We start from the raw sequence: 19,480 nt of genomic DNA on the forward strand, positions 1-19,480 counted from the left end.
GCAATTCACCTGAGTTGTATATAAACCAAACCATCTCGCCGTGATGGGCCTTCAAAGCTCGCCAGTTCCTGAATTGGGCATCCCCGTAAACGAAAGCGTATAACTCGTCGTCATTATTTCTATCCGCTGTCTTGACAGGGTTGATCTGGGGGAAAGGCTCTTCGATTTGGATCCATATAATGCTTGGGCTCCACTTGATAAATCCATCGATTCAAACTGTAGGTATGATCATTATCACAGACTGCTGCTACGCTAAAACCAGCCCAGTTTCTCCGCATAAGTGTCCAGCAACGCAATAATCCACATATCAAAACGACCAGCACATATCACATCGGGGCTTTATGCTGTGACCTCGACAATTTCAAAGATAGCAGTGGCCTTTGTCCGTGCATTAGTTCTCGACCGCACTTATTACCTCATCTCCTTCTTGCTTTTCTTGGACCACGTCGGTGAAATGGCATGGTACCTGTGGTTAGCCCAGCAAACCACCCAAGGCCGGAAAAAGCTGCGTATAATATTAGCGCGAATGTCGAGCATAAGCCTTCTCTTTCTAGGTGCCGCTATATTCAGCGCATTTTAAAATATGGGGATCATTGCACTTGAGGTACCGTTTCTACTCGTCGATACTATGTGATGGGATAGCTGACACACTGAAGATCCAGCTTATCATTTGCGCTATGTCGTCAACTTACAGCCAGTCCATTGAGTAGTGAAAACGGGAACGGGAATTTTCGTCAAATGCAAATCCCACGGTATCGCAATTTATCGCCCAATGTAAATTGTCCAACCTTCATGTCAGGAGACTGGGTAGGCGAGGGAAGGGTGTTAGCCTGAAAATGCCTTCTTGTCCACTTCTGAATTGCCTTTCCAGAGTACTCATCTACCACGACATATTTGGGAACGCGTGCCTGATCGTGTCACAAGAAAGAGACAAGGCGTGTACGGGTTTCATCTCTGGCCGGGAAGCATTGCAATAAGACATTTAACCGTGGCAAGAGATTCTATAAGGCTGAACGTAAATCAGCTGTGGGTGGACGCATGAACACCTATTGGGTGTGTGTGCTCTGAGCGCAAACAACGTTCATTACCGGTGAATAATGTGGAGTGACAGAAGCCGCTATCTCACATTCTACAAACTATGTTGGAAATACTGAGACGTGTAAATGATAACTTTCTGCGGCAAATTAAGAATTTTCGAACATTAGTAACAGCGAAGAGAAAACTTTTGGTATCTTCAACAACAAGAAAAATCCAATGCTTCTCAAATATGATGGACTCGACGAGTCGTAATCAACTAGCTGCATCTCGACCGCCAGAATCGTTGACGCCCTCACAATTCGCAACGGCGACCACATCGATGTAAGTGCAAAGACTGGCTACACTGCTATAAATATCCGCTCTGTGGCCACTTGAACATTCTTTCTCCAACATACCCGTATTACCCTGAAGCAAATTTTTCACACATTTTTCGTCATCGCCAGCTGCTCTGCACGTCTCGACTCCGAAATCAGGTATTAGCGATGCACTATGTCGGTGTCTTCCCTTAGCATGTTTACTCTTGGTGCTGGGTCTGCAAACAGCAATGAGTATAGCTACCAACCACTTGAGAGAATGCTGATATGGAAGAATTTAGGAATAACTGCTCCCTGCGTCGGGCGACTAACAAGCCATTTCGATAGTCCTACTGAACTAAAACCATTTCGGGTACAAAGAAAATCAAAAATGAAGGGCCCCCCTACGTTTCCAGCAAATGACTCCTTACAGATCTCACTGCGGAGACACTTTGACCAAGCGACAACATAAGCAGCAGCCGTCCCCAGAATATAAGTTAGGTCCCTGTGGGATTTCAAAGGATAATGACCATACTAACTCACTGTAGAAAAACAACACCTGTTACGAGTCATCGACATCTTGTAAGCCACCTAGTCATCCAGTCACCCTTCGCCATGCCAATGCATTTTTGGCTCACTGTGGGCCCCTCTCACAATTTTGCTAATGCCTGGAAAGAATTAATTGCAGCCACACGAGTGAACCGTGCCCGCATAGCCCTTGAAACAAAAGTGATGCGTTGCAAACCGAGTCACGTAATTGCGGCCATTCACACTGATATTCACCCGCCATGTTGCTCTCAATCACCCCGATATACGGATTTTCGGAGTCCACTTTAGGCAGAATAATGCTTTCAATAAGCCAGAGGGTATCACTGTAACTATTTTCCATCTCTCCAACTTTATCCTATCCAGTCAAAGGCTAAAGATTATTACATTAGATGTTGTATCTCGACAAGCACAATTTCTTACATGCCCAATGAACACTCGTGCAGTATCATTTGATACGAGAGAACGCCTAGAGCTGGTGACTGCAAAAACCACGGATCCATATAGCACGAAGAACCATTTAGTGGCTGTGGGAGCATAGGCCTCGAAATAAATGTGGCTGTTAGAGAGCAACACTGCGTGAGAATCGCCACGAAGAAGATCCCATGAGAGCAGACACCTCTCTAGACGATTCTATGTTGTCTTATTAATACTGTCGCGTCAATAATTTTCTCCATGTGGATAATCAAGTCGGTCTAGTCATACATCGGGAGAGGTAAGCCACACTGACTTCCCGGTATGCAATGGCCCTTTTCCTTCTGGCCCATCGACCAAATTGATGACGGTCCCACTTCCAGTGAGCCTATGCTCAGCGCGAAACTGCATTGATGGGAGTAATTTCTGCCTTGGGTCACTCGAAAACACACTAACGCGGAGTGTGAATCACTGTCTCTTGATTCAATGGGAATACGGCACGGCACCCGACACTAGGGGTCTCAGCTTGATTACGGGAACAATGAGTTGCGGAGACTCACCTGCACCAGTTGTGATCATCCATGGAGTATCGAGAATATTCAGCGAAACTGCATGTCGGTAATATCGCAAGGCTCAGTCAGCCGGTCGACACTACGGTCAATTGCTATTCATTATCCCTAATATGATAGGTTGGTATTTGACACCGAATGCAAGACGCTGTGTTGACTTTGCAAAGGCATCGGATGTTTGCCGCCATGGCTAAGTTGTGTATCGGAGCTGACCCGGTACGTTTTCTCAGGATCCCTCGTTTCTTGGATTTGGAAACAGCCGACCGTGTTGTTGAATCGCTGATATGCAGATCTTGGCTTTCATCGAGGGATGCAATACAGCTATCGCAATATAGCCACAGGGCCCCAGAACGAAGTCAAGCACCTTGGAGCATCGCACCATCCCAAGCAGACACCAGCAAAGGTTTGCCTGGGAGACATTCCAAACGAGTGGATGCAGTACTCCCCGGAAAACACACCTGGAAAGAAGCGAGTGTGCTGGCCCAACTCCGGACTGGCGTGGCAAGGCTCAATGGATATCTATTTCGAATCAATGCCGCTGAGACAGATAAATGTGCATGTGGACGAGCAAGAGAGACCTTGGACCACTTCCTCTTTCGATGCCGAAAGTGGAACGCACACCGGACAGAAATGCCGCAATGTACCCAAACGCACCGAGGCAACATACATATCCTTCTTCTTCGGTGGAAAATCGCCTACCGATTGTCAAAACTGAACGCTAAATTTGGAAGCGGCCCGAGCCTCGATACGGTTTGCAATCGCCACGGGCCGACTTGATGCCACTTAAACTTGCCGACGGACACAGACAAAACACCTCCCGCCACCACCTTGTACCAGAGATGGTAGAAGCGCTTCAACTACAAAAGATGGGATGTTGAACACTTGAAGAAGCTTCTTCAAGCCAGTTTACTAAAAAAAAAAAATTACCAACCTACAGGGACCCATCACGATCTTGACAGCTGAGATGAGATATCCTGGTGGAAACCATGTATGGGCTCTAAGGAGACACGGCATATATTAGGGCATGTATTGATAAGTTAGTGATAGTTGCCCTTTCGGCTTAGCCGCCGAGGTGTTAATGTCTTTTTAGAATGAAATCTTTGAAGGGATAAGAGGGACTCAGCTCGCAAAGGAGTGTGAAATGTCTAGTGTAACCAAGTATCGATCTTCTCGAAGTGGCGGTGAAGGAATATACGTAACACCAGACTTGGTTATTAGGGACCGACGTGACTAGGGGCTAAATCAAAACAAAGATAACATCTGCTAGATACGCGATGTGTGCAAAGAATCAGCAAATCGTATAAATTGAAGTCATACATCCATTAGGATGAAGCATATACTGTTTCTGATAAATCGCCAGATAATTCATAAGTTTTCTCATCCGGTAAAAGCCTCATCGCTGCATCTAGATCCCCCTTCTGGATATGCTGGCTGATTTTGTGCATAATATCCGTAACGTCATGAATTGAGACAATCCATTCATCGGTATACTTTTCAACCGCATCAGGGCCCAGTCCAATCTGAATAGAGCGGTAGTCCAAGGGTCGAAAATGAAAGTCCCGTTCCGGGTCCCACTGGATGCGAACCGGACTGGCGTGTAGCCTTTGCTGCCATTGCTCTTTGTTCAATGCTGCATGGTCTTTTTTAGAATTCCAGTAGCTCAAACATGAGTTTTGGAGTGCCCATTCAAACCCTTCACGTGTGATTTCGATGGCCAAAACTCTCTCCTGGCGCTGCTTGGTTGCCCATCCGCTTCGGTATGCCATCCACAAGAAAGAAGGCTTGATCCAGGTCATCCGAGTCCGAGAGAAAGGTGACTTGAAGGTTTGTGCTTCAACTGCTACAATTGCAATCATGGGTGGATAAGCTTGATAGACAGTTATCGTTGTTGGTGTGTAGGTTGCACGTATAGCCCGGTAGCGCTGGCTTGAAGTCTCGGGTTTCGTCGTTCTCATGTCTGTGGTCGATTCGTCGCAGGCGTGTTAATCTGTTCTAAAGTTCTGGGCAAAATTACATTCCAGAAACATCAATATAAATAATTATGTTATGGAACAAAGCAAACTCATATGTTGTTTATATTCAATTTTGCTCAGCCACTCTGAGTCGTAGGCTGTGCCGCCCGGGAGTCAACTTGGACATCACTCAAATGAACCTAGATTAGCAAGAAGAGCCGAGAATATGATTGAAAATTGATTAGAGGAAGAAATTTTTGCGATTAATTGTCAACCGGTGCTCCTGTTGGTCCTGTCACTCATTACACGAACTTGACCATGCGACAAGCCCTAACACAGCCTGGTAGTTATTGCGTGAGGGCTCCTCTTCCCTTTGATCCTCTCGAGCATGTATCGATGCCTCCATATCATTCCCTAGTGGAGCCTAGCTTTGACCGATGGCGGCGCAGTGTCCGTACGTTCTGCTGTCCAGAGTTGTATAGGGAATACGATGATATGTCGGACAGTCCGCCAGTGCTTGTTTGGCTTCATTCATTGTCGCAGACTTCACCGGAAACCCCGGCTTGTCGGAGAATGCCCTTGGTCACAATAGGCGCTCTTGACTGGTATCACTTACCTTTTGTTGACAGACACACCCAGGTCGTGTGCCCACACGACCGACAGGAGACCGATGAAGCTGAACGGACCAGCTGGCCTTGAATGATGTTACATAATCATGGCGAATTGTCGGAGAGCTTGATGGGCCGTACTGTACCAACCGATAGGAGATATATCACAAGTCTAAATTGATGTTTTGCCCCTTACACACAATTTATAAGGGTACTAACAAGTACTAATCGACTACGGTTTCAACATGGTATTCATACTCTCCGCCTGCCTAGTAGGCTGTATAGACCACACTAGGCCTGTCGTACTGATACATATCGATCAAAAATATTAGTAAGCTAGAAAGCAATTTGGTATGTAACACGCATTCACGAACGAATTGTCTCTTTCAGCTAGATCGGCGCACTATTTCTGCCCTTTTTGAGCTCCTTTGCGTACTGGAGAAGACAGATACTGTGAATAAGAATAAGTCATAACGTGGTTCCTGGTCACCCTGGCCACCTCAAAAAACCATACTAAATGCAACTTTTCAAGTCTTAATATATCAACGAGAAGACATTTCTACCTGATCCTTTGTACAGTATAAATTTTTAGTATTATAAACATTATACAATAAGTAATATGGTCAAAAAACTATTAAATACTACTATTACCAATAATACGCTCTGATCGAGCAATGTAGATATAAGCATCTACTTTATCATACCCTAAATATTTCTCGATCGAGTAAAACCATCCAGGGTGATATATATTAGACGTTCAGATATTGTTACACTATATTGTCAGCCTCAAGTGTTGGGATATGAAGGTGAGAAATTTTATATTCACTAATGGTGTTTTGAGGTGGCCAGGATGACCGGGAACTACGTTATATAATGTACTGTACATCTCCGGTCTGTTTAGACTTGTTGGCCTGCTTAGACTCTTTGGTCTGTTTAGACTTTGTTTAGACAGATAGTACAAACGTAGGATGATGGTTTCAAGAAATCGTAAGGATATTAATCAAGTCGTTTCGTCGTTCTTCCCTTCGTCGACGGCGTGCTGGTGCGCAGCCCGTCGCTAAACACCTTATTGGACATGTGACGCCGGATACTTTATCCGGCTACCGTGGGCGCAGTCTTGGTTGCTTAGGTGGAAGGAAAGAGCGAAGAACCTTAAAAACACAAAGTGCCGACCCTTCCCAATCGCACCATCCCACCTTAGCACTTCAGAAATTTACCCCTATCCACTACCCAAGATGAAGTGGCTGACGTCTCTTGCCCAGCAATCTATCTCATGCAGACAGGAATGGAAAACAGGAATGGAAAACCCAAAAGACCTCGGGGCAGAATCATGTCGGCAGGTAACGGAACAGGTCGAGAGACCTCTTTGCCAGTGCCAAGTTATTGACTTCCTGGACACACGCCTCCATCCATCAGCCTGTAATATCACGAACCTTCATTTCGACTAGCCCGCCGCAGAAGCACCTTCTATATGCCTCTTGGCTTTCGGACGTGACTTTCACATTTCTCATAACGCGGACGCGCCAGGATCGCGACAGCTTCGGTAGGCAGCATCACGGTCCCACGTTGTGATAGTAACTGGACCGCATGAACGGCATCGGTGGCGGGTTTTAACTTTTTGCACAGAGCCATACAGAAGCGAAGAAACTGTTAAGGCTTGTCTCACTTTATAGCTGTGTTCCAGCTGGTGCACCAGGACTCGGAGGGGAGTTTGTACAGCATCAGCGACTTGGCTAGGGACATGCTTCAATTCGTATGATTGACGGTGGATACGAAGTAACTGCGCCATCTCCACGGCCTGATCACACCATATCTGCTGCAGTTGTTTCGCCATAGTGCGTTGCTTGTCCACCCCCGTTAGTGATTCGACTAGGCACATGACCGCCTGAAGGCACTGGATCCCTCATATACCATCAGTTTCAACATACAACGATCACAGCACTCATCTTACCGGAGAATGAGCAATTGAGGGACTGGTTCGTTTCGACCTGAGAGGCATCAGGCCAGTCTTCAAGCCACCGCTACAGACGATTGTATGGGATTTCGACTTGCGCGAACAAGGTACCGAAGCTTATGAGTGGCTTGTCATCATACAGCAACTCTTGGACGTGGACCATAATTTCCGTGAGTTCGGCAAGTCCCTGCCTGATTTTAGGAAGATGCGGTAACTTGGTGGCGAAAGTGATCTGATTCGATCGAGGGTATGGTGACCGGTCGAAGTCGGCACTGCCTCCGTTATGCACCTTGGAAACAGGTGGCGCCAAGTTGACAGCCTTTTGCACCTTCATCGATACTTGTCTAGTAATGCTAGTGTAACGGGATAGGATGCTCGAGGCAGCACGGTCGGTACGTGCAGGCCGAATGGGGCAGAAGGATGAGGATAACAACACCCCCAAACAGGGCTATCTGCTTGCGCTCTCTCAAATAGGCTGGAACCCGCGTAATTGATCTCTGTGTGATGCTAAAGATGCTATCTAAATGAATGTATATAAGCTCCCTTCCAAATTATGCCAACTTCCTTACATAATCCCTATACTGGTGGGCAGGCCGATACTCCCCCACTACACTAGTTAGTGAGATGATCTCGTTGAGCCTGATCGAATTCTCTTACAGGTTCAAGCTGAATATTCCCTAGGCCGTAATTGTCCGAACACGCTCCACCTCTGGCGACATAACTTCACCGGACGGAAGTGTCGCTCTCGGCAGCAAAACAATCCGATGTCCTGCCCCAATTGAACCGCTTGCCGCAGCGTTAACCACCTGAGGCTATTGTTCCCTTGGAATGACAACTTGCGCTTTTGTTCAGCTTTGACTTTTCCGAAGTGGATTGATATACAATACAAAGCGGAGACATACACACTGCACATCAACAATAGCGTTTGGATATTCGGCAGCGTCGGGCGCCCGTTCTGTGCTCTCCATAGTCTTTCCGCTGCTTGGAAGAAAGAATCTCCTCGCGAGAACGCACTCTTGGCATCGAAGATAACGTCGGCCCCATCAGAATAAGTCTATCGGGATCAGAAACTAGACATTCAAAGTAAATGTCGACAAGGTCTACATACGCTTGCTACCGACAACAAACTATTTACCAGGAGTGGTGTGCAGAACTCTGAGTCCAGATTCTCCCGTTCCATGTGGTCGACGAAGATACCTTGATCAACAAACTGCAAGCAAGGATGATCCCACGTGAAATAGAGCGAAACCAAATGTGAAACAAGGTCGCTATCATCGGTAACCTCTGTCCATGGGTTTTCTGAGACCTTGAACCGAGGGATGTCGCAGAGGCTTTCCAGTGTGACCAGGGCATAAGGATACATTACACAGTTCGATGGCTCTATATTTTCTTCAGGCGCGTTGGGGATACGACTGAGCTTTGAACTGCGCCGGGCTTTGGTCTCGAATTCGGCGAAATGTGGCGATTCCAAATGCCGATGTTCTTCTTCTGACAGTGCCAGATGCCCAGGCGTCGATAAAGCCCTCAGCTCACTGAACTCGGTGACAGGACTTCCCAAGGCAAGAGCAATCTCCCTCATTGAACCATTTCTCCTGATGAGAGCCGTGAGCTCTTCGATCTTATTCGGGGGCGCCGAACGAAAGGTGCTTCACAAAAAATCGAGCAGAATTTTGTCATCGGTGAATTCTTATATCTTCCATTTGCAGTTACCTTACGTCGCAGGTCTCGACGCGGGTCAAAATGGCAATCGTTTTCAGTCCCAGCTCTGATGCATGGGTTGCATGGAGACGGTGATCCAGAGCACTGTATGGATGATACAGTTGTGGTCAGCCAATTCTCTTCAAATGCGGTTGTTTGATTTTGGGGACCCACGATGACCAACGCGCTTCCCTTTCTCTTTGTCATTTGCATGCTTGACAAGCCGTGGAGTTCTTTTTTGGTCGGCTTACAGCCGTCAACGACTGCTGTGTACACACGCCCGGTGGGCCAGGACCCAGCGAAGACAGTGATTTAGAGCTCTCGGGTTGACTCATCTCTCAGCCTGGAATAACTGAAGGTGCACAATTTAAGGGCAAAAAAAAGGAGATGGAGATGTGTCCGACTTTCTGTCATAGAGCTAGGGTGGCCTCGTGTCCGAAGATTGAAGGAGAGCGACGAATGGGACCAGCGAACGAGATAGAACGTGACCGCTTACCCGGATCGCCGCCTCAATACAAGGGATCGAAGACCATCAGTATTGGCCCGACTGGGTGTCGCAAATCCCACCGATATTGATGAGTGCCCTTGTGCCTTCCCACTCGAAAGGCAGCGACCGATTTTGACCCTGGATTACAGGAATTCGCCCGCGAACCAGAGGGCTTGGCCCAAAGGGCCATACCTGCGTAAGCATTGCCCCATATTTGGCTGGATCAGAACACTCCTGGCATGCTCTTCAGGTCGCACTGTCGGGGTTCCTATTGCTCGAAACTTCTACATAGAGAGGCTTTGCTCCTTGCCTCTTAGTATAAGCATCGACACCAGACTGCAACTTGGACCTTTGCTCCATCTACTATCCCAGGGGTTTTGGCCACCAGCTGATATCAGATCGCCCTACCTACAGGCGCAGTAGACAGAATGCAATGAGGAATCACAACTTGCTTTCCATTTAGTGCTAGGAACAGGCCATGTTGCTACACGGATGATACCCAGTATACGCCAGAAAATAGATGGGAGGCCGGCACGTCTGCAATGACTTTTCCTACATTACATGATGCAGTCGACTACCGTTCTTCTAGAAGAGCTGTTTGCCCGAGCTCTGCCGGGATCCACCGAGGCTTCCGGCCTCGCGGACAGGGTCCAGAAGGCCATCCGTTGGCTACGAGCAATGTCCACCAACGATCCTTCCTCACAGAGAGCCTGGCTTGTCTACATGGATATATTCGCTCTGCACGGGTCAAAATTGTCTTCGAAAATTGACGTTGAGAACTAAGTCCTGATGTCTCAGTTAACTAACCTGTCTCTTCCGATCGGTCTCAACTCCGTACTGGCCGGGCTGTATCGGAGGAAAAATATTAGTCAATATTCACGTCAACTTGAATTATATTTTGTAAATAAGCATTCAAGTGGCCAAGCCATGGCTCCGCCGTCTGAGGGACCTCACCCATCGCTCGCATGTTATTGGTGGACAATCTTCCATCTGCGACTGTGTGAGAAGGCAGTATGGACCAGCGTCTGGCTTTATTCTTTGGATGCGATATTGTTAATGATACGGGTGGTTCAGTCCAAATGAGCACTTTTATAAGCACTCCCTGTTTTGAGTTAACCAGATTCCACCGTTAATTTGTCAGATCGTGTAACATCAACAAGGTTGGAGTCGCGTAATGCGATTTTTAATCAAAATAGCAAATGCCTATTCCATCCGACGTGATGTCACCTATATTTTTGCCCAGAATGGAAATTACTTTTTAGTGGTTGCAATTGAGAGAGGAAGTCGCGTACGAGTCAAAATCCCCCGAGAAGCCCTAGGGGCCCACAGTCTGCTGGCTGCTATTGAGGATGGCCAAATCCTTCACTCAAAAAATCCGTTACTGGCGTTCAGTGCAGCCATACTCACCAACGGCAACCAATCACGGGCCACTTAGAATCACGATATCAGTCGCTCAAGCTCAAAACATACAAATAATTGAAAATGTTGCGCCAGCTCATCAGGTTCGTTCTCGGGGGTCTGCTGCCGAGTCTGAGCTTACTACGGCATGATGACGCCTTAGGGCCGGAGGGAGTGTTTTAGAAACCTTTATAGCATGCACCGGATGAGGCTCTTGTTCTAGAGGTCTCTCTGATGGCCCAACTAGATCCTGGCTAATGACGTTCATGTTTGCTGGGCTGGAGGTGTTTTCGCTAATTCGCGGCGATAAAGGGAATGATATGGTGGAAATCCGGAGGCGCTGATTTGCTACTTTGCTCAAAGATACTCAACCTTCAGACCAGATTCAAACTAAGAAGAGTCTGGGGCAAGGAGAGTATAGACATCCGTTCAGTAAATGACTGGGTTGACGGACTGGCAGTTCACGAGTCGCAAACGAAGGCAACTAGGCAAGTTGCTGGCGCAGAGCAGATAAGCGGGTAAGTCTTAGTCGACAGAAAAGCTTAGTCAGAAATATCTACCCCAAAAGTAGAGACGACTAAGTATCTGACCACTTGGGCCGACAGGAGAGGCATATCGGTGTATATGCGATCACGAAAAAAAAGGTAGGGGGTTCAGGTCCAGCTTCGTCATGGATGAGGAGAGTTTCGTGCTTCGATAGTCGATACAGGCGAAAGAAGTGGAGCAACTGGCTCGCACTTAATCCTTGTTAGGTAATCCTTCAGCTGACATGCTGACGTTAATACATTTTCTAGAGAGCAACGAAGAGTCCTGCTGAGAGCGACGGTCTGCTCTTGATGTCCGGAGAAAAAGTATCAAGAGACACCGATTATGTCTCAGGAGATCGCCTATTGGGACAATTTGAGGTTGTGTCACTTTAGATAAGGCTTGTACCGAATATTCTCCCACTCCATGGAGATTATCAGATCTAGCTCTGCGTTGGATGAAAGACTTAGTGGCTCAAATCCCCGAATAAAAACATCAATAGTGTTCTGCAAAGCTCGAGAAAGTTTGACGTACCCCTGCATCTGTCAAATGGCCAATATTTTTATACCCTTTATCGATCCAAGTCACAATATCCCTTTCAAAAATCCCACTATTTCTTTTCCTCAGAAGCCAATGTTATATTCGAAGCCATGTCCAATTTTCATCCATGTTCTCATGTCGCCATCGTATTCTCAGACGCCTCTGGGAGACAGGGGTATCTGGGAGTAACCGTCATCCTGCCCATATCCCCCCCAGTTATATTTAAAATTAGCCACCCATTCAAATCCCACAAATCACCTGCAAGTCCTGATCGATAAATAGAATTATTCTGGGAACACGGTATTGTGTGGTTTACTCGGCTGTTGCTCTTTCCTCATCAACCAGCGAAATATTTTCCTATTCAACGTGCTCTGGTGCAGTGGTCAGATCCGACTCAGCCGCGTAATCTATATTGGGACCTTCCCATTCATCATCATCGTATCTTCCAAAGTGCCAAGCCCTTGTGGTGTCAAGACCACATTGTTGACTATGTTGAAGGGTAGACGCTAGCGTCAGGCTCTGTAGCATGTTGGAATGGCCAATTAGGATGCGAAGATCATAGTCTCGGTTGGAAAGAATTTTGTCGAGCTTCTCCTCACATTTGCGATACAATTCATGTTGGTTAGTGTTCATATCTTCAATCTAAAAAAAAGGGCTTTGCAGGTTATAGTAGTTATAGTACTTTGTGCCTATCTCCGCCAACCGAGAAGAATAGGGCTGTGTCAGTTGTATCAGTTGTGTTAGAATGATTTTAGATCTCTGCAAACTGTTGATAATTGGTTAGGTAGGGGCAAAGGATAGTTGGTAATCGACTGCTGCGTTTCTCGTTTATTTGTATCAAACATCAGCAATAAGCTGTTTATAAATAATTTTATACCAGTAGCTCTACTCCATAAAGCGGCAATGTGCAGATGATTACCCGCTTTCAGAGGTAATGGGGCAACGTTGATCGTAAGGGAGTCTGGACCAAATCTCTTCAGGCCTGGACCGTAATCATGTAGCCAGCCAAACTTCCAGAGAAAATGGGTTAAGAGCCCTAGGCCCTTCATGAAAAGAACAGAAATTTCGTGCAACATACATTCCGTCAACAGAATTATACTTGCAATGATTAATAGTTTAAATGAAGCTGTGGGCAGTAAAACATCTGCTGACTTCAGTGCCTAAGCAGGCGGGTGGAAGAAAACTTGTTACATGCAGTTCAGAGCGATGTATCAAATTCGAACTTCGTCTGTCAAACTCTGCTTCCACTATTGCTCTTGTGGATCGAAATGACGGTTGATACCCACCTGAATCCTGACTTGTTATTGATCCCTACTACAACGATTCCCGAAAACGGGCCAGTAACTGGCATACTATGACTTTCCTCTTAGATAATTGGATGAATTCAATTTTTATAACTAGCATTCAGGTAATAGCAGGGTAAAAAAGGTCCAAGGCTAATATTTGGGATTTAAACAAGTATGCTGTAGGTGCTACTGGACGCATATTTCTTCCATGCACACGACACCATCGAATATTCATATATCGCCAAGCCATTGGAGCCAAGACATTGACGTTCATACCTACGCTAGTGTTACAAGTCTTTGCTACCCAGGCTGGCCTCACAGATACATCACAGTTGGGCCGAGTAGAGTTGATAGGCTTTTAGTCTGTGCTCAAAGGTTAAAAATTGCTATGGTCTAGACAACCAAAGGCCGGACTAAGGCCCATGTTATACAAAAATCAATTGTCTTGTATGAAGCAAAGCAACCTATAGCTAAATGGTGGAATTCATACCCACACCCGCCACAAAAATTCCAACCACGGTTGACTTTCGCTGGAGCCTGTATTGATGGTACTGTTCTGTCCTCTTGACTTACTCTACTCATGCATTGAGATTAGACCTGTATCTATAATACTGGGTCGTGACCCATATCACTCCTAAAGAATACAGCCATCTTACACATGCCACATTTCGGTGTCGTTAATTTGGGTCCGGGTTAGCAAGCTACTATCGGCTGGTCTAGAACTCAAAGCTGCTGTGCTGTTCCTCACTATCGCCTCTTCTTTCGACCCGCGTCATTCAAAATTCCTCGATACCAGACTGACAGAAAGAGCCACGCATTTCAGACAGTCTGTCAAGATTACGTCTAAAGTCGGGACTAGCGCATATCGATAATGTGTATAAGCACATTTTGCCAATCCCAGTCCTGCTGAATTTGTAATCTGCAACCACAGCGGAAGCCCACCAACAGTGTGAGCTATTGACAACGGCCCTATTCTACAATACATCACTGACTTTGTTCTAGTGTAAAACCTGAGGGCACTGGCTCGCCTGCCATTCCATTGGGCCCTCCACTGTACACCATGAACGCACTGTTGGACCCATTTTGGTCGGTTTTTGTCAGCAATGACGATCTTCTCCAGGCCCGAGCAGCCCTGCAACACCAACAGAGCCCCGTTATTTCAGTCCCACGAGACTTTCTCTCTCCTATTATTGAAGAGCTAATCTACCTTCGTGAGTCGCATTCGTCCGTCGCGGAAATCGAACGCGAATGCTCCCATCTCCGTAAAGAACTTCGCAAACAGGCCCATCTCAATGAGACTTTTCGGAAAGAACTAAGTGAGATCGGGGACATCATCACCCAAGTGGCACATGAAGACCTCTCGCAAAGAGCACGCATGCATCCACTCGAGATTTCATCTGACATCGCGACCTTCAAGCAGACGATCAACACAACGATGGATCAACTACAGGTTTTTAGCCAGGATATCTCCAAGGTCGCTCGCGAGGTCGGCACCGAAAGGGATACTCGGGGGCCAGATCAAGACCAAGGGAATCCAGGGCATCTGGCAGGAACTAGCCGTCAACGCAAACGTCATGGCTAATACCCTGACCACGTAGGTTCGCAACATCACAGCAGTGACTACTGCGGTCGCTAAAGGCGATCTAACCCACAACTTGCAAGAAGACTGCAGGGGAGAGATCTTGCTATTAAAGAACATCATCAACTCAATGGTTGACCAACTGTTCGAGTTCACCTTTGAGGTCAGCCGTGTCGCCCGCGAGGTTGGTTCTGACGGCAAACTAGGTGGTCAGGCGGTGGTTCATGGCCTGGAGGGTACTTGGAATATTGTTACATTCACCTTTAATCGAATGGTCTCTAGCCTCACGCAGCAAGTCCGCGAGGTCGCCAAAGTGATGGCTGCCATTGCCCGTGGTGATCTCACAGTTAAGGTGACTGCTGACGTGAAAGGCGAGATCCTAGATCTAAAGCTTACGATTAATGCCATGGTTAACCGGCTAAACCAATATGCGGTTCAGGTTAGCCGGGCAGCCAGTGAAGCAGGCACTGATGGCATGCTAGGCGGACAAAACCAGGTAGAGAATGTCGAGGGTCATTGGAGCAACATGACCGATAATGTCAACAAAATGGCCCAGAACCACACGAAGCAGGTTCGACAGATATCCAAAGTGACGCAAGCAATTTCCCGAGGTGAACTGAACACTAAAATCGAGGTGCATGCCCAAGGCGAAATTCTTACACTGAAAGAAACAATCAACGATATGGGCGACGGACTCGGCCAACTCACCGGAGAGTTCAAAAACGTGGCGAAGGACGTTGGCGTCCGAGGCAAACTCCGCGGGGAGACGAATGCCGAGGGGTTCCATGGCATTTGGAGGTCGATCAACGAGGATGTTAATACAATGGCAGATAACCTCACCTCGCAGGTTCGAGCCTTCGGAGAGGTTACGCAGGCAGCAGTGAGCGGTGACTTCACTAAATTAATCACCGTGTCGGCATCAGGAGATATATGTGGCTTGAAAGAAAATATCAACAAAATGATCTCCAGTCTGCGAGACGGCGTTCAGCACAACGTCGCCGCCCGCGAGGCAGCAGAATTGACCAATCGCAACAAATCCGAGTTCCTTGCTAATATGACGTATAGGGTTTTTGATCTTAGATTGCCATAGAAAGACTTATGCTACTTGAGTATGCCAGCCACGAGATCCGAACGCCAATGAATGGAATCATCGGCCTGTCGAGCTTAGTCCTCGACACGGATGATCTTTCACCATTGTCAGAGAATCATTGAAAATGATGCAGAGCCTTGCGAATAGCCTTTTGTCAATCATCGACGATATCCTTGACATATCGAAGATTGAGGCCAACCACGTAATTATTGAGAAGATGCCGTTCAGTTTGGGGTCCACCATGTTTAGTGTGTTCAAAGACTTAGCGGTGAAAACTGACGAGAAAGCATTGACATTGGTCTACACAGTCGACAACACCGTGCCCGGTTATCTCGTCGGGGATGCATATCGCTTTACCGACCGTGGCGAAATACTTATCACCGTCACGCGCGCAGAGGACGGAAAATACACGTCTGACGTAACAGTATTTGAGTTTTCGGTATTAGATCCCGGCATTGGAATTGATGAGAGCAAACTGGGACTTATTTTCGACAAGTTCCAGCAAGCGGATAGATCAACGACGCGTTGTTTCGGTGGCACGGGTTTGGAACTCCCAATTTCAAAAAGACTTGTTTCCCTCATGGGAGGAGATATCTGGGTCGCATCGCGTATGGGTAGGGGCAGCAAGTTTTCCTTCACCTGTCGGATGGAGCCTGCCAAAGCCCCTGTGGAATTTGCAGAGCAACTGCTTCCTCACCAGAGCCGCCGGATCCTGTTTGTCGACGGTGGCCATATGGCTGAATTCCCTGTTTCTCAGATATTGCTTGAATTTGGTCTGGAGCCTGCAGTTGTTACCGAAAAACAGTTTACGTCGGGCGAGTTCCAGGTGGAATGGGCCTGCAGCTTCGACGCGATTTTGGTTTCGACCATTGACACAGTGAAAAAGCTGCGCAGCTACGAAAATTTTTCGACTATCCCTTTGGTAATGATAGGCCCTGTGGTATCACTATCATTCAAGCCCACCAGGGAGCTTGATATTAGATCATACATCACGACACCCTGTCGACCTATCGATCTCTGGAACGGCATATTGCCCACCTTAGGGGACCGTACTATTCACACCTCACTAGAATATACTAGACCCCTGACCATCCTTCTCGCAGAAGATAATGATGTAAACCAGAAAGTAGCCGTCCGCATCCTGAAAAAGTACAATCACAACGTGACCGTCGTAGCAAACGGGCTGCAGGCCGTCACAGAGATCGAGAAGCACCGGGACGATGTAATTCTCATGGACGTCCAGATGCCGGTCAGGGACGGCCTTGAGGCGACAGGCAAGATCCGGCAATACGAGAAAGTAAACAGCCTGTCCCATACACCCATCGTGGCTCTCACTGCGCACGCAATGCTTGGCGATCGCGACAAGTGCATTCAGGCTGGAATGGACGATTATCTGTCGAAACCACTGAACTCGAACCTGATGATACGGACAATTTTGAAAATTTCCCAGTGATCATCACATCCCTGTCGAATATTGCGCCTTAAATGGGAACCCAGGGCGTCTTTAGAATTGTTGTACTTGGCTGTGGTGAGCTCTCGGTTTCTGTTGATGTTTGCGGGAAATGTATGTCATCTGTCACAACAGCCAACTGGCGATCCTCTTTTTCGAGGCCAAAGATACGATCCGTTACAAAAATATGGGTGTTCATATTGGGCGATGGAAAGTTTGCCCAACGCGCCGGCTCTTAAAGAAGGCGGTCATGGGAAATGTACGAGGGGTACGAGTTGATGGGTTGTAAACGGTCGGTTGAAGAGGATAGTGAGGTAAAACTCCGGCCATCATTCAATTGTCCTCTGCGTTGAAAGACGACGTCGAGTAATAAAAATCTGAAAGCCGAGTAATGTCGAACATTTAACAGTCTCTTGGTTCGTGGCTTTCGTGACTTGTAAAGGTCATGATTTTCCCGGGCCACGGTTTTCACGCAAGACCATGGTCTCCATAGGCTGCGGATTGAGGTGGTATTCATTAGTAGTGTAGACATTGAATAGAATCAACAGAACGAGGATAATTGATTATGATTGGTAGTAGTAAAGACTGTATGAAGGCATTGTTGAAACACCCTTGGACCAATGCACCGTTACTCGGCGACTACAACGCCGAGATATTATCTGAGTCCAGATTTACACACAATCCGTATGGGAACGCGGTTTCCAATACGCCCAAACGATTGACGGTGGTATATTCCAACTGTATATCTCGACAGAATATTATTAATGTCTCCCAGCGCCCACCAGTAGAAGAATTGCAATTTTGTAAAGATCATTTGCCATGTTTTTAGACCAAAAAAGACTCAATCCTTCCGTTACGCAGTGCAAACGACATCGCCGCCATTCTATTCTCTATTAGCAACTTCCATTTCCGTAGTAGATAGAAATTTAGAGAAAATTACCTTAATCTGGTTAGTGCTACAGCAAAGGAACCTCTTTCCACCGGAACAGGTGCCGCTGCCGATTTGAGAAGCAGTGGCTTGCACACAGCCCGATCCAACTCCCCTGACGAAAAATATATTCAAGGGGAGACTGCAGATGTACAGCACCACGCCTTGGTAGGGCCACATACGGCTCTCGCTTCAATGTCTTCAACTGGAGTAGCATTGGCTAGGCCAGCAACAGTAAATGCGGCAAGGATGTTCTTCACGTGCATTTTCAATAAGTACTAAGAGATACTTTATGTACTTATAGTGCAGATTAAAATAGAGAAAATATAAGTTAGCTGGAGGGGAAATTTGAGGAATTCTCAACTCTTAAATAGATTAACTGGCATCTAGTTTGGGTTACCTAGAACCGATCTATTTGCATGTCAATGACACATCTACTTTAAGCATCTACTTTAAGCATTATGTCTAGATCATATAGCTAAGGCAGGTGACACAGTGGTGGCAAAACACAAAGAAAAAGTACAGAAAATACATACAAATTTAGCTGTCTGTTAGTGGTCCCATAGTTGATTTACGGTGATTTTCACGAGAAAAGTGCGAAGTATAACCTATGGTCCTTGTTAGGGTCTGGGTCTAGATCGTTAGTCGAAAATTTCTCATACAACAAGATGAAAGCTTTAGTTTTGGTGGGAAATAATGTGTTAGAGGGCCATGAAGTGATGATGATTGAACTGACATCACTAGTAAAATACACTATATAACCATAATTTTTGTATTATAGGTCTAAATAAAATTAGCCTACGGAAGCTAAGGGTGAAATTACGTTTTATATTCTAATCTATGGTTAAATATCACCACTTTGCTTTTTAAGGTGCCCTGGGTCGCGGGGACTATAATCACAAGAATCCGCGCACTAACACATAAATTACCAATAAACACTATACAGTGGGAGGTCATCCATGGATATTATGTGGCATAGTATCGTTTTCATCTTACGTTCGTGTTAAATCTGCCGTTTATGTTGAAGCTAGGTTTAGATCGGTGGTTGAATGATCTGTTATGGATTGAGAAGCCGCTTATTTTTTAGGTTTAGTGGAACCATATACTGAATTTACTAGTGGAGAG

The 19,480-nt window shown here is 46.6% G+C and overlaps 6 protein-coding genes across 6 annotated transcripts; 2 read left to right on the forward strand and 4 right to left on the reverse strand.

Annotated features, from left to right (window-relative positions):
• Positions 1-4,182: 4,182 nt before the first annotated feature.
• On the reverse strand, positions 4,183-4,815 carry N7469_002037 (DUF4291 domain-containing protein; the record flags this gene model as incomplete). The annotated part of the gene is made up of 1 exon (XM_056640957.1): positions 4,183-4,815. The coding sequence occupies one exon, from the start codon at positions 4,813-4,815 to the stop codon at positions 4,183-4,185; it is 633 nt and encodes a 210-aa protein (XP_056503451.1).
• A 2,072-nt stretch (positions 4,816-6,887) lies between these two features.
• N7469_002038 (transcriptional regulator family TF) lies at positions 6,888-7,254 on the reverse strand (the record flags this gene model as incomplete). The annotated part of the gene is given in 2 exon segments (XM_056640958.1): positions 6,888-7,067; positions 7,087-7,254. The coding sequence occupies 2 exon segments, from the start codon at positions 7,252-7,254 to the stop codon at positions 6,888-6,890; spliced, it is 348 nt and encodes a 115-aa protein (XP_056503452.1).
• Positions 7,255-7,441: 187 nt separating this feature from the next.
• On the reverse strand, positions 7,442-9,407 carry N7469_002039 (fungal specific transcription factor domain-containing protein; the record flags this gene model as incomplete). Its single annotated transcript, XM_056640959.1, has 5 exons — positions 7,442-7,663; positions 8,075-8,428; positions 8,483-8,992; positions 9,013-9,177; positions 9,324-9,407. The coding sequence occupies 5 exons, from the start codon at positions 9,405-9,407 to the stop codon at positions 7,442-7,444; spliced, it is 1,335 nt and encodes a 444-aa protein (XP_056503453.1).
• Positions 9,408-10,123: 716 nt separating this feature from the next.
• On the forward strand, positions 10,124-10,342 carry N7469_002040 (uncharacterized protein; the record flags this gene model as incomplete). The annotated part of the gene is made up of 1 exon (XM_056640960.1): positions 10,124-10,342. The coding sequence occupies one exon, from the start codon at positions 10,124-10,126 to the stop codon at positions 10,340-10,342; it is 219 nt and encodes a 72-aa protein (XP_056503454.1).
• Positions 10,343-12,379: 2,037 nt separating this feature from the next.
• N7469_002041 (uncharacterized protein) lies at positions 12,380-12,655 on the reverse strand (the record flags this gene model as incomplete). The annotated part of the gene is made up of 1 exon (XM_056640961.1): positions 12,380-12,655. One exon carries the CDS (start codon positions 12,653-12,655, stop codon positions 12,380-12,382), a length of 276 nt encoding a protein of 91 aa, XP_056503455.1.
• Positions 12,656-13,966: 1,311 nt separating this feature from the next.
• On the forward strand, positions 13,967-17,430 carry N7469_002042 (CheY-like superfamily; the record flags this gene model as incomplete). Its single annotated transcript, XM_056640962.1, has 6 exons — positions 13,967-14,000; positions 14,191-14,257; positions 14,311-14,794; positions 14,907-15,946; positions 16,006-16,054; positions 16,111-17,430. The coding sequence occupies 6 exons, from the start codon at positions 13,967-13,969 to the stop codon at positions 17,428-17,430; spliced, it is 2,994 nt and encodes a 997-aa protein (XP_056503456.1).
• Positions 17,431-19,480: the final 2,050 nt, after the last annotated feature.

This window comes from Penicillium citrinum (assembly GCF_028827155.1).
Source record: "Penicillium citrinum strain IBT 23319 chromosome Unknown utg000002l:1.0-3833315.0:1.0-3834789.0, whole genome shotgun sequence".
NCBI lineage: Eukaryota > Fungi > Ascomycota > Eurotiomycetes > Eurotiales > Aspergillaceae > Penicillium > Penicillium citrinum.